The sequence below is a fragment of the Chiloscyllium punctatum genome, chromosome 1, assembly GCF_047496795.1.
Source record: "Chiloscyllium punctatum isolate Juve2018m chromosome 1, sChiPun1.3, whole genome shotgun sequence".
NCBI lineage: Eukaryota > Metazoa > Chordata > Chondrichthyes > Orectolobiformes > Hemiscylliidae > Chiloscyllium > Chiloscyllium punctatum.
Window position 1 is genome coordinate 10368089 of NC_092739.1, and position 15193 is coordinate 10383281.

Here is a 15193-nt window from a genome sequence, read left to right on the forward strand (position 1 = left end):
CTTCCAGCTGTTTTAATTGGAAAGTCTCCTCATTGCCATCCCCATCAAACACTCCTGGAATAGGAACAACACAAGCTTAAATGCCGAGTAAAGCTCACTCTATTCTTTTAGACAAGAAGTGAACAGGGAATAAAATTCCCTCGACTCTGCCCCTATCAAACACTCCTGGGACAGGGACAACAAGGGGTTAAAATGCCGAATAAATAAATAATAGTGAAGCAGCCCCTACAGGGGCGTCAATTTGAAGTCAAACAGAATTGAAAATGTCGAATGGATATTCACAGAACTAAACGGTAAAACAAAGTGGGGCAGCATGGTGGCTCAGTGGTTAGCATTGCTGCCTCACAGCACCAGGGACCTGGGTTTGATTCCAGTCTTGGGCAATTGTCTGTGTGGAGTTTGCAAATTCTCCCTGTGTCTGCGTGGGTTTCCTCCCAGTGCTCTGGTTGCCTCCCATAATCCAGAGATGTGCAGGTTAGGTGAATTGGTCATGCTAAATTGCCCATAGTGTCCAGGAATGTATAGGTTAGGTGCATTAGTCAGGTGTAAATATAGGATAATACGGTAAGGGAATAGGTCAAGGTGGGTTACTCTTCGGAGGGTCATTGTGGACTTGTTGGGCTGAAGAGTCTGTTTCCACACTGTAGGGATTCTATGAATCTAAAATCAAAATGGCGTTGTTGGGACCAAGGATGCATTCCAGTCTCCATGATGCTCACTGGTTTTGAAAGACCTTGACAGTGCCTATGAGCACTGCATGCTTCTTCTCCAGGGACACCTGAGAACAGATGTAATTGTGAAAGAGGGGCACACAGTCAGGAACAACAAGACCTTCTGTGACCTACTGCCTGTATCTATTGATGGCCAATTTTGCCAAGCCCAACAGCAGACCTAGGATCTAGGACTTGTCTGCCCTACCCCACACCAGTTGCCTGTAGATCATGAGCATGGGACTGAAGTGCAACCAAAGCCTAAGGAAAGGCCTCTTCAAAAAACTAAAGAGGGGCTGCAAATGGAAACTCTATGTTAACATGGAACACAGTTTCCATCAAGCTATAAAAGCTACACATTGTCTTGCACCCAGTGAAATGACTCAAACTATGGTTGCATGGGACTGCTGTATGTGATATTCTCTGCCCCAGATTCTGGATGAAGACTCTTCCATTGGGGCTACCATCAGCGGTGTTTCTGCTAATGGGAAGTGGCTCAGTGCATCCACATTCGCTAGGTAAAAACGATGACTGCAGATGCTGGAAACCAGATTCTGGATTAGTGGTGCTGAAAGAGCACAGCAGTTCAGGCAGCATCCAAGGAGCTTCGAAATCGACGTTTCGGGCAAAAGCCCTTCATCAGGAATACAGGCAGAGAGCCTGAAGCATGGAGAGATAAGTGAGAGGAGGGTGGCAGTGGGGAGAAAGTAGCATAGAGTACAATAAGTGAGTGGGGGAGGGGATGAAGGTGATAGGTTGGAGGGGGGAGGGTGGAGTGGATAGGTGGAAAAGAAGATAGGCAGGTAGGACAAGTCATGGGGACAGTGCTGAGCTAGAAGTTTGGAACTAGGGTGAGGTGGGGGAAGGGGAAATGAGTAAACTGTTGAAGTCCACATTGATGCCCTGGTGTTGAAGTGTTCCGAGGTGGAAGGTGAGGGAGCAGCGGTGAAGGAGGCCCAGGGCCTCCATGTCCTCAGCAGAGTGGGAGGGAGAGTTGAAATGTTGGGCCACAGGGCGGTGTGGTTGATTGGTGCGGGTGTCCCGGAGATGTGCCCTAAAGCGCTCTGCTAGGAGGCGTCCAGTCTCCCCAATGTAGAGGAGATCGTATGGATGTGGATCTGTGATGGATGTGGAAGGCTCCTTTCGGGCCTTAGATGGAGGTGTGGGCGCAGGTTTTGCAATTCCGGCGATGGCAGTGGAAGGTGCCAGGATGGGAGGGTGGATTGAAGGGGGGCGTGGACTTGACCAGGTAGTCACAGAGGGAACGGTCTTTGCGGAAGGCGGAAAGGGGTGGGGAGGAAAATATATCCCTGGTGGTGGGATCTGTTTGGAGGTGGCAGAAATGTTGGCGGATGATTTGGTTTATGCGAAGGTTGGTAGGTTGGAAGGTGAGTACCAGGGGCGTTCTGTCCTTGTTACAGTTGGAGGGGTGGTGTCTGAGGGCGGAGGTGCGGGATGTGGACGAGATGCGGATGGAGGTGTAGAGGGATTGGATATCCATGGTGAAGATGAGGCGTTGGGGGCCGGGAAACGGAAGTCTTGGAGGAGGTAGAGTGCATGAGTGGTGTCTCGAACATATGTGGGGAGTTCCTGGACAAGGGGGGATAGGACAGTGTCGAGGTAGGTAGAGATGAGTTGAGTGGGGCAGGAGCATGCTGAGACAATGGGTCGGCCAGGTTGGTCAGGCTTGTGGATCTTGGGAAGGAGGTAGAACCGGGCAGTGCGGGGTTCCTGGACTATGAGGTTGGAAGCTGTGGGTGGGAGATCTCCTGAGGTGATGAGGTTCTGTATGGTCTGGGAGATGATGGTTTGGTGATGGGGGGTGGGGTCATGGTCGAGGGGGCGGTAGGAAGAGGGGTCCTCGAGTTTGTGTTTGGCTTCAGCGGTGTAGAGGTCAGTGCGCCAGACTACCACTGCTCCCCCTTTATCTGCTGACTTGATGCTGACTACATCCTCAGGAGAATTCATACTCTCAACAAACAGTATGTCAACTCCATCTCAAACATCAAAAACTGTAAGTACAACAACCTTTTATCTACCCACCTCCATAGCCAGCGCTCCTCAAACATTCCCCTGGCCTCTGGAACTGCTTGGACACCGTTAGCCATGCGGCTGGTGCAGCTGCCACCCCCACGCTGATTGATGATGTCACTTCCGCCCCCATCACGGCCACTCCCACAGCCACTTCCACCCCTCACAATTCCACATGCACCACACGTGACATCACTTCCGCCCCTCACATCATCACTGACGTCACACGCTCAGTGACTTCCGCCCCCCCCATTGCCGTGTTTGCCACCACTTCCGCCCCCAACAACGCCACTCACCTGCATTCTGCTGACACGCCCCCCCCGCAGATCCCACTGTCACCATCCCCGCCCCCCAGAACCCTGAGGGGAACACCACCCCTGCTCATGACTCCACCCCCATTCCCCCCACCACCACACCCACTCCAGTTACCGGCTCCACACCCACTCCCAGCTCCACACCCACACCAGATCCCTGCTCCCAGCCCTGCCGAGTTTTCACCATCCCTCCAGAACTTCCCCTCACTGAGGTCGAACAATCAGTCCTCAGCAAAGGACTCACCTTCATCCCCCTCTGTCCACGCATCAATGAATTTAATACATGTCATGACATCGAACACTTCTTCAGCCGCCTCCGCCTCCGAGCTTACTTTCACAATCAGGACTCCCGCCCACCTTCCGAGGATGCCTTCGCCCACCTCCAGCACACTGCATCCACCTGGACACCCCGTGCTGGCCTATTACCCACCCTTGACCTCTTCATTTCCAACTGCCGCCAGGACATTAACTGCCTCAACCTGTCGATTCCCCTCCCCCACTCCAACCTCTCACCCTCACAATGCGCAGCCCTCCAATCCCGACCTCACCATCAAGCCAGCAGATAAAGGGGGCGCAGTGGTAGTCTGGCGCACTGACGTCTACACCGTTGAAGCCAAATGCAAACTCGAGGACCCCTCTTCCTACCGCCCCCTCGACCATGACCCCACCCCCCCATCACCAAACCATCATCTCCCAGACCATACAGAACCTCATCACCTCAGGAGATCTCCCACCCACAGCTTCCAACCTCATAGTCCGGGAACCCTGCACTACCCAATTCTACCTCCTTCCCAAGATCCACAAGCCTGACCACCCTGGCCGACCCATTATCTCAGCATGCTCCTGCCCCACTCAACTCATCTCTACCTACCTCGACACTGTCCTATCCCCCCTTGTCCAGGAACTCCCCACATACGGTCGAGACACCACCCATGCCCTCCACCTCCTCCAAGAGTTCCGTTTTCCCGTCCCCCAGTGCCTCATCTTCACCATGGATATCCAATCCCTCTACACCTCCATCCGTCATGACCAGGGCCTCTGAGCCCTCCGTTACTTCCTCTCCCAATGTCCCCAACAGTACCCTTCCACCCTTCTCATTCGTTTGGCCGAACTGGTCCTCATCCTTAACAATTTCTCCTTCGAATCCTCCCACTTCCTCCAGACCAAAGGGGTAGCCATGGGCACCCATATGGGTCCCAGACATGCCTGTCTCTTTGTTGGCTACGTAGAACAGTCCATCTTCCGTAATTACATCGGCACCACTCCCCACCTCTTCCTCTGCTACAGTGATGACTGCATTGGCGCCACCTCGTGCTCTCGTGAGGAGGTTGAGCAATTCATCAACTTCACCAACACATTCCACCCTGACCTAAAATTTACCTGGACCATCTCTGACACCTCCCTCCCCTTCCTATACCTCTCCATCTCCATTAATGACGACCGACTTGATTCCGACAGTTTTTACAATCCCACCAACTCCCACAGCTACCTGGATTACACCTCTTCCCAGCCCACCTCCTACAAAAATGCCATCCCGTATTGCCAATTCCTCCGCCTCCGCCGTATCTGCTCCCAGGAAGACCAGTTCCACCACAGAACACACCAGATGGCCTCTTTCTTTAGAGACCGCAATTTCCCTTCCCATGTGGTTAAAGATGCCCTCCAACGCATCTCATCCACATCCCGCACCTCCACCCTCAGACACCACCCCTCCAACCATAAAAAGGACAGAACGTCCCTGGTGCTCACCTTCCACCCTACCAACCTTCGCATAAACCAAATCATCTGCCGACATTTCCGCCACCTCCAAAAAGACCCCACCACCAGGGATATATTTCCCTCCCCACCCCTTTCCACCTTCCGCAAAGACCGTTCCCTCCGCGACTACCTGGTCAGGTCCATGCCCCCCTTCAAACCACCCTCCCATCCTGGCACCTTCCCCTGCCACCGCAGGAATTGCAAAACCTGCGCCCACACCTCCTCCCTCACCTCTATCCAAGGCCCTAAAGGAGCCTTCCACATCCATCAAAGTTTTACCTGCATATCCACCAATATCATTTATTGTATCCGTTGCTCCCGATGCGGTCTCCTCTACATTGGGGAGACTGGATGCCTCCTAGCAGAGCGCTTTAGGGAACATCTCCGGGACACCCGCACCAATCAACCACACTGCCCTGTGGCCCAACATTTCAACTCTCCCTCCCACTCTGCCGAGAACATGGAGGTCCTGGGCCTCCTTCACCGCCGCTCCCTCACTACCAGACGCCTGGAGGAAGAACGCCTCATCTTCCGCCTCGGAACACTTCAAACCCTGGGCATCAATGTGGACTTCAACAGTTTCCTCATTTCCCCTTCCCGACCTCACCCCAGTTCCAAACTTCCAGCTCAGCACTGTCCCCATGATTTGTCCTATCTGCCTATCTTCTTTGCCACCTATCCATTCCACCCTCCCCCCTTCGACCTATCACCTTCATCCCCTCCCCCACTCACTTATTGTACTCTTTGCTACTTTCTCCCCACCCCCACCCTCCTCTCACTTATCTCTCCATGCTTCAGGCTCTCTGCCTGTATTCCTGATGAAGGGCTTTTGCCCGAAACGTCGATTTTGCTGTTCCTCGGATGCTGCCTGAACTGCTGTGCTCTCTCCAGCACCACTAATCCAGCATCCACATTCGTTACTTGGCCTCCCAAACATGTAACTAATAATTTTAAGCAAATAGTGTCAGAGCCCACTGCTGAACGCATCCCAAAATTATGGATGACACTGCCTTGTCCTCTTTAAGTAGCCAGATAGGTGTTGTTAGTTCTTGATTATCATAAATTTCTGACCATAAACGTATTGATGGAATTTCCTGATTGCAAATGTGACTGCCAATCCTTTTTATTCTTATCTGTAATAGCCAATGACTTGAATGCATAGGCTGGTGGATGTTTATCTCTGTTGGTCCACCTACGAAGTAATACCACCCCGATGCCATACGGGGGGGCATCGTATGTCAGTACCACATCTTTCTTGGGATCAAAGTGTGCCAACACCTTAGAGAATGTTAGCTGTTTCTTTACTTCATTGAAAGCTAGGGCTTGTCTTTGAGACTATTTCTAACACTCACTTTTTTTTTGGAGTTGATGCAAAGGTGTCAGAATAGCTACCAGGTTATGTATGAACTTGCCATAATAATTTATCAGACCAAGAAATTATCTAAACTCCTGGACAGACATGGGAACCGGGTACCTTTGATTGCCCTCACTTTATTTTCCAGTAAGTTTAACCAGGTCTTGGAGCCTCTGTAGCCCAAGTAGGTCACTTAGGGGGCCTGAACACACACCTTTCCCTTCTTGGATGTACACGTACCTTAGAAAAATGCCTTAAGACTATATTCAAGTTCTGCATGTATTCCTTATTAATTTTCCCTCTTGTCAGGCTGTCATCAAAGCAGTGCTGTCCAAATGGCAACCTGAGATGGACCATGCAAAATCTTCTCAATTGTCTGTTGAAAAGTTGAACAGGCAGACGATATCCTGAATGGCAGTCTCATATATTGGTACAGTATAGGTCTTACTTGTAGCATATGTCTGGGAATCTTCTTCTGTGCACAATTGCAAGTAAGCTTTGCTCATGTTCAGTTTTGTGAAGGACAGACCTTCTGCCAGCTTTGCAATTAAATCCTCTATTGGAGAGATTGGGTATTTATCCAACTGCAAAAAAAGCGATTTAGTATTTGTTCAAAATCCCCACAAAGGCAAACTGACCCATCGGACTTCAAAATTGGTATGTGCGATGCTGTTCATACCATGAATTGGACTGGTTTGATGGTTCCTTCATTTTCCAGCCTTCTGATTTCGCCCTTTTGAAAATGCTTACCTCAAGTAAATGATGACTGTTCAGAGCAAGTTTCTTCAAGATCATGCTTTACTCTCGTTGCCACTGAAATAACTCTACAGAGCCCCAGTATTCCATCATCAAGTCACCCCTTATTTACAAATGAACAGTCCTTGACTCTAGTACTGCCTCGTGCAGATTCAGGCGCTAAAGTGTCAGTAACCCTGACTCTCAACCTTCTGCCAGCTAGAGCTCCCTGACTAGATCAATATAACAGCCCCAATCAGGGAGCTCATTTTGTATGAGGTCCAGCTGGCTGACCGCGTTACAGTCACTACAGAAGGCATACTAACTGATGTGAGTATCTCTGCTGGTGGGGGGGCAGTAGTAAAGTGTGGTAGTGGTCCTCCTCCTCCTCGTCAGAAGTGAATGACCAATGTTGGAAATCTATCCTGTGGAACACTTGCATGACAGAATGTAGAGACCAAACATAAATCTTCAGAATCTGCTGATGTTCAAATAGATGTCTGTATAATGAACAGCACAGGCTTGTCTAAGGCTCCCTTAGATTAACTAGAAAGAGAGACCTGGCAAGAGTTAAGTGCCATGAGAGGCAGAAATCTGATGAGAACTCCGTAGAAAAATTGAAAATCGCACAGGGAAAGAGGTTGCTTCATTGGTTTTTGGTTATTGTTTTGCTTGTTTATCTTTCAAACTTGTATAATGTATTAGTAACTGTAAGGTTTTAATATTAGTAGTAAGGTTCTCTGGTAGTGCTCAAGCTTCTTGGGAGTTGCAGAGTTTATTAATTATAGATGAAGCACAATAAATTAGAACGTATATAAGATAGCAGGACAGGTATGTGTGGCAGTTGTTGAGTGATGAATTAATGAGTACCTGTGTGTACCATGGCAGATAGTCTGACATAAGGGTCTGGAGCTCAACAAAGTCTAGCTCAGAGTCCATGAGTTTAATGCTGAATTACAGAAACTGCAACAAATCACGAAGGGAACATTTATTTGGACAATTTGTTCCAAAACGTCCTCATATTCCATAGGATAGTTCCATCAAATTTGTTTAATATCAGGAGACAGGAGTGTAAGTCAGGTAAGAGAATCGAGAAAGTTGAAATAGAGAAGGCACCTCAGTCTTTTGCAATTGTTCTTGCAACCTGTGTGGATGAAAATGGGGTCTGCAAGGTGGATGACTGAATTAACTGTGGCACCATGCAACAGGAAACCATTCAAGTGAGGAAAATTAACAAGGATGCAGTGGCAGTACAGAACAGTAAATTCAGGCAGATTGACATAGTTCTGTGCAACAAGAGCAACATTCTGGTGTCAAGATTCAGGATATATGCTGTAGACTGAACAAGACCTTAAAGTGGGAGGGCTGGATCTAATAGTTGTATCTGTATCTAGAGACATGACATAGTTAGACATAGAATAGAGTTTCTACTTGGGGACTATGAGTAACTAGGGAATATACTAAAAAAGCAGAATTTCAAAGGTCATGTTCCCTGGGTTATTATCCAAGCTGCACCCAGATTGGCATAGGGCATGCAAAATTAGAGACTTGAATGGTTGGCTCAAAGATAGGTGCGTGAGAAAGGGGTACTGTCACATGTATTGGGAAAGTAAGAGGCATACCAAAAGACAACCTTTGTTTGAACCTTGCTGGGGTCGGTTCTGGGGAATCACATATTTAATGTCTGAGGGTGCTATAAACTAAATAGTGGGGGCTAAGTGATCAACTGTTGGACAATAACCTGGGGTTGTATGATTTTTAATTTTGTCCATCCCAGTCCAACACCAGCACCTCAACGTCATAACTGGAGTATGGCAGACGAAGGGATAAACTATAAAACTTAAGACTTTCCCAGCAGATCACAGAATTGTCATTATGCATTTGGTTCAACTTAGCTTCACTGGCTGTCAGAGAGTTTTAACTTTGTCAATCTCCTGCCTTTCCCTGTAACCCTGCACATTGTTTCTGTTTAAATAATCATTCAATGCCATCTTAAATACCTAGTTGAACCAGCCTCCACTACACTTCCAGGCAGGACATTAACCAATTACCTTAACTACACACTGTGTGAAAACATTTTTTTCTCACCTCTGAATTACATCTTTTGCAGAGCACATTTATCAGCAGGAATAGTTTTTACCCCATCTAGTTTATGTTGACACCTTGTGATTCTGAAAACTTTTATCAGTTCTCCACTTAACTTTTTCAAGCACTTTGGATTCTCTACTGACCATAAAATCCAGACCATTATTGCAATATCTGTAAAAGTACCACCAAAAGTAGCATAGGGAAACATCACAACCAGATGTGAGAATTTTAACATGGAAGTATCTATAGACCTTTCGATGCAGTATTTGATCCATGCTTACATTTTAATACAATAGATATATTCATTTGACAGTACGGAACTTAAATTTTGCTGATAAAAGGCAGATTTCATTTAAGCTTTTCATCTTGCCGCATTAGGACAATTTACAAAAATACAAATTCAAGGCAAAAAATTCAAGGAAAACGTTCCCAACTTCTTCAAACTTTCATCATAACTGAAGTGACTTATTCCCTGAACCATTCTCAGAAACCTGTTCTCCACTTTCTCCAATGCATTCACATTTCTTTAGTGTGGCACCCAGAACTATACGCAATATTCCAGCAGAGGTGTAAGTATTGTCTTCTATAAATTCATCATAACCTTCCTGTTCTTCAATTCTGGGCCTCCACTTATAAAGTTTAGAATATTGTATGCTTTACTAACAGTTCTGTCTTCCTGTCTCACCACTTACAAGTATGTACACACCACTTCTCTCTGATCCTGTACACCCTTTAGAATAGTACCGTTTATGTTATGCTGTCTTTGTACCAAAATACATCATGTTACATTTCTCTGCATTAAACTTCATCTGCCACCTAATAATGTCCTTTAGAAGTTCTATGCTGTTTCACAATTTACAATTCTGCCAAATTTTGAGTCATATACAACTGATCCCTGCATACCAAGATCTACAATATTATATAGAGGAAAGCAATGTTCCCAAAGCCACCCTTGGAAAACTTCACTGCAAACCTCTGTCAGCTTGAAATTAGTGATTATTCTTTGTTTCCTATTCTTTGGCCATTTTTCTGCATGCTGCTCTTTTATTCCATGTCCTATAACGTCTTTAACAAAAAAATGTCATACTTGAGATGTGGGCATCACTGGCTGGGCCAGCATTAATTTCCCATTCCTATTTGTCCCACAAGGAGTGGTTAACAGTCAACCACATATTGTGTATTTGCAATCATATGTAGGCCAGACGAAATAAGGGTGGCAGATGATTTCCTTTCCTAAAGGACATCAGTCAAAGAATCATACAGCACGGAAACAGATCCTTAGGTCCAACCAGCCCATGTTGAACATAATCCCAAACTAAACCTGTCTGCTTCTGGCTCATAACCCTCCTCACCTTTCCTATTGGCTTTTTTTCCCAACAATTGGCAATTGTTTCATGGTCATAACTTCTAACTCTAGAGTTTTATTGAACTCAGATTGCAACATCTGCCACTATAGGATTTGAACCTAGGTTCCCCAGAACATTACCTGTGCCTCTCAATTAATAGCTGAAAATGTGTTGCTGGAAAAGCGCAGCATGTCAGGCAGCATCCAAGGAGCAGGAAAATTGACGTTTCGGGCATGAGCCCTTCTTCAGGAAATCCTGAAGAACAGCTCATGCCCGAAATGTCGATTCTCCTGTTCCTTGGATGCTGCCTGACCTACGGCGCTTTTCCAGCAACACAATTTCAGCTCTGATCTCCAGCATCTGCAGTCCTCACTTTTTTCCCTCTCAATTAATAGACTAGCAACAATACCACTGTTAATCTGGTGGGAACGTCCCCTTTTATGCTTCACATTTTTGTTGGAAATTGTAAGAAGTTGAGCCTTCTTCATTGAGATGTAACTGGATTTTCAACCCATGTTCTAAGTAACAATGCTCTCAACAAATATAAGACTGAAAAGAAATCTTACAATTGTAGGATGCTGTTAAATGATTCCGTTATAATTGATTTTCTAGTTTTGAAAGTCTTTTTAAAATGTTTCAAAAACGTTTGTTCCTAACATTTCATTTTATATTTTAACCCCCAATATATCAAGATGTTTACATGATGTATAAAATCTGAAAAAAGAAACGTTGGATCAATAGTGCTTTTCATTTTCTGGCTGGTTTTGTGTGTAAATTCTTTAATGTGATCAGCTGCTTGGTCAATTTAGTCATATCACCACAGGTTTACATTGGGAATCCCTATTAAACTACATAATAATTAGTTGTGTGTCGAAACTGTAAGAGTTTTCATTCTAGACAGATCGCTTAATCTGTCAGGGCATTTTTTAGAGTCAGCAGCAAGCACTCTGGATTCTGTACTGACCATAAAATCCAGACCATTATTGCAATATCTGTAAGAGTACTGCCAAAAGTAGCATAGGGAAACATCACAGCCAGATGTGAGAATTTTAACATGGAACTATCTATAGAACCTTTCAATGCAGTATTTGATCCATACTCATATTTTAATATATTTAAAATACAATAGATATATTCATTTGACAGTACGGAACTTAAATATTGCTGAAAAAAGGCAGATTTTATTTAAGCTTTTCATCTTGTCCCATTAGGACAGCTTACAAAAACACAAATTCAAGGCGAAAAAACAATATTGCACAAGAGAACAGTGTTGATTCTTTGGTGAATTGACTCTGATTGATAGAGGCATTACCATGGAAAATGCACCATTAATGCTGATTAATGGATAATAGCCAAACTTTGTTTAAATTTTAGACCAGGCAGATTGACTGTGATTGGTCATGGCATTTTCCTGAGAAATGAATCCGCAAATGGCTATCACCAATTTTGTTGAGTTAGAAAAGGCGCAGTGTGTGTACATGTCCGTTCAAGGCACTGTGTATTAATGTATATAGCTTCCAGTGCCTGCATGTGCACCATACTGTGAGCCCATTGTCAACCGCTGTCCTCATAGTCAAGATTACCAAGTAAATGTCTAATTAAACACAGTTGCATATTTTGCAAGTGTGAACTGGTTGAATAAGGTCAATACTTGGTCAATAAGGTCTATTGTGGACACCCAAAGGAATGTACTGTTTGATGTGATTCACTAGTCTTTGCGATATATGGCCTCCATACCTGGTATCACATTGGCACTGAAATTAAAATACAATGTTCAGCAATTCCTCTACTTTTGTTTCTGGTTGCTCTGGCCTCCAAGGTCTATGCATGGCAATGACCTCCAGAATCACCATGTGTGGAACCTTGGAGCAGCCATGAAATTTCTAGAGAAAATTGACCATGTTACTCATTGGTGTGAAGGCCAAAATATTTATGAGCTTGATTACAGCATCCTATTAATGGAATTACAAACAGAGTGAACTTACTGTACCTTTTTCAACTATTTGCTGGTTCATTTCTCAGGGCAGTGCCCTGGCTAGTCAGAGTCAATCTGCCTAGTTTAAAATATAAACTAAGCCTGGCTATTATCAATTCGTATTAATGAGTGCTTTCTCCATGGCAATGCCTCTACCAACCAGAGTCCACTTGCAAACCAATCAGCATTCCTTTCGAATGCAGCAGAAATATTGTTTTTTTCCTTCAATTCTTGCCAAATGTCCTGATGCATGCAAGATGGTAAGTTTCCACAAAATGTGCCTTTTATCAGCAGTGCACAACAGATATTTTAGATTTAAATCAGTAAAAATGTAATAGCTTTATTAAAAGTAATGCACTGTGCTTTAATCAAAATAGTTTACTGTTAATGATGGGAGAAAAGCTAGTTTGTTAGTATTAGCTCCTGCATCCATTATGTACCCGATTGGTACATTGTGACGTATTAATCTTCATTTGTGATACTGATGCAGAAAATTTCTTCTTTGAAATAGTGATCAATTACACTTTCTTCTAGCTTTTTATTGGAAATCTGCCATGTACAGTGTTGTCTCATAGCTTAGTTTATCAGAAGGCTAGACATCGTGCAATTGTTAAGATAATTGTTACCTATAAAATTGCATTACAACCTACACCTATCAGTGCCAAACCAGCCACTGGAATATAATAACAACCTAATGCAAATTAAGATGTTCTGTATTGATTGTAAAGGTATAATACATTCAAAGAAAAAACAAAGCATTTAACACATTTCTCTTCTTAAATCCCAGTTATAGGAATTCGCACAAACATAACATCTGTTTAGACATGCTTCGGCAGGGTTATCATAGGTCCTTTTCAGAACTCACTAATCTGATCCTGAACTGGAATGCTGTAAGGGAGGCCTCAGGACCTGGGTCAGACATATGGATGGAGGAACCTCTGGACAAGCAACATGATAAGCTGGATCATCTTCAGTATTTCCTGATCAGGGCAGAGGCAGCTCAAAGAGCAGGTAAATGAGGAAGTCACAGGTATTGACAGCACCAATGCTTGTCTGAAGGAGAATGAAAATGGCTTCAGGTAACAATTAATGACATTTCTGAAAATTTGCACATAAAAGCTTCACTTGACAAAGCTTTAATGTATAACATGTTGTAGGGTAACTAAATATGCATTGAGACATGGACATTTTACCTACCCAATTCCATGGTTTCCATTCTGTATCATTAATAACATGAATGAATGTCTAAAGCTTGGCAATCTCCTTTATTTCATATCGATAAGAAATTCATCCTGAAGATTATATGTAAAGAATAGCATTGGAATTGTGACAATAGTTGTCTAAATATATGTGCAGATGCATTCTTAAGAAAGAAAATATTAAAGCTATAGTTAGTGATATAATGTTATTTCATGTTAGCTACCAACTGTGAAAATAAGAAACAATCATAGAATGGGTGTTTTCTTTTGCATTTGTGTTGGAGCATGTAGACCAGGAAGTGATTTGATTACTGCAAAGTAAACTAAAGATTACACTTCAACTCTATTAGTCAGAACAAATTTAATTTATATTTTGGGACAGACTTTCTTCTGGCCAGTTGTTATGCCAACATAGATGGCCGTTGCAAATGGAGACTTTGCAGAATCCCCATTGTAGCACGCTTCTAAGGAATTGCCCAAGAAATTGACTTTTCTGCAAGGCAATTCCTCTATGCTAGGATCCCTCCAAAAATTTCCATTTAAATCACTGACTTCATATAGTTCTGATGAAATTCAGTAAATTAGTTACCCCCAAAAAATTAGACAATTAATTGGATACATGCACATTCCTGAGTAGCTAGCTGTTAAACTGACCACATAGTTCACTCTCACACCACAAATATACCTCACCATCCTACCTCTTCACCTCTGCCAGACCTCACCCAAATACCTGGGACCCAAACCAAACACCTTGCATCCCCCACCAGGTCTGACCTGATTTTTCTCTCCCTAGTAACCAGCCACTTCTGCTGTGGCTCTAACCTGACCCCAATGTCACCCAGTCCACACACCCAAATGCCTCTCCAACTAGACTTGACCTGAACACATTTGCCAGGCCCATAATAAACACCCCTCCCTCTACCTGTCCTGACCCACACCCTAACAATCACACCAAATTTAATACATTTTTTGGTTTAATAGCAGCTGAAAAAGTGGTTATCAGGATATTTAGCTTCTACAATACAGTAATTTCCTACTGTGAGAAGGACAATTTGGCAATTCTGAAAGAACTGTCGGAATGGAAGTAGAACTCTGCATTTCTAAGGGAGCCTTTAACAGAATCTCCATTAAAAATATGGAAGTCTCTCATTGTGTTAAAAAAAAGTTCCAAGGTAGCAACTCGTTATGTTGCCATTCCCTGTGAAATCTAATTTTGCATTTGTAATGAGGACTCAAAAAAAAATTCTTGAATCTAAGTGTCCTGATATTACAACACAGTTTCTATGGAAATGTATTTCTTACATATTTAGCATAGACATTTCTAAAAAGAATCTTTCCCTTCTTTCTTTAGGGAAGTTTGAGGAAGTCTACAATAACCAACTTTCACTGGCATGTTACTTTAAAACTGTTGGGGACAAACTACTTTCTGATCATTTCTTCCAATCATGCCTCAGTACTGCTGAAATGATCACCCCAGAGGGGCATCAGAAAGCAGCAGAAGCACATGCTAACATGGGCACGGCCTATGAAGAGAAAGGTAACTCATATTTTCCTCACTTCTGTGCTAATAACCTGGAGCCATCTGAATAGATTGTAATAATAACAGTCATGTCTTCTATAACACGTGTTTCTTCAAGGCGAATTGGCTATAACACGATTGAAGAATTTAGACCATTATTGTTA

General features: G+C 44.1%; 1 protein-coding gene across 1 annotated transcript in view; it reads left to right on the plus strand.

The window, feature by feature from the left end:
• ttc29 (tetratricopeptide repeat domain 29) overlaps positions 1-15193 on the plus strand; it is a 480386-nt gene that overhangs the window by 88472 nt on the left and 376721 nt on the right. Inside the window, exons 4-5 of the mRNA XM_072568671.1 lie at positions 13099-13322; positions 14862-15047. Coding sequence (XP_072424772.1) covers positions 13099-13322; positions 14862-15047 — 410 coding nt within the window. The remainder of the gene's footprint in view (positions 1-13098; positions 13323-14861; positions 15048-15193) is intronic.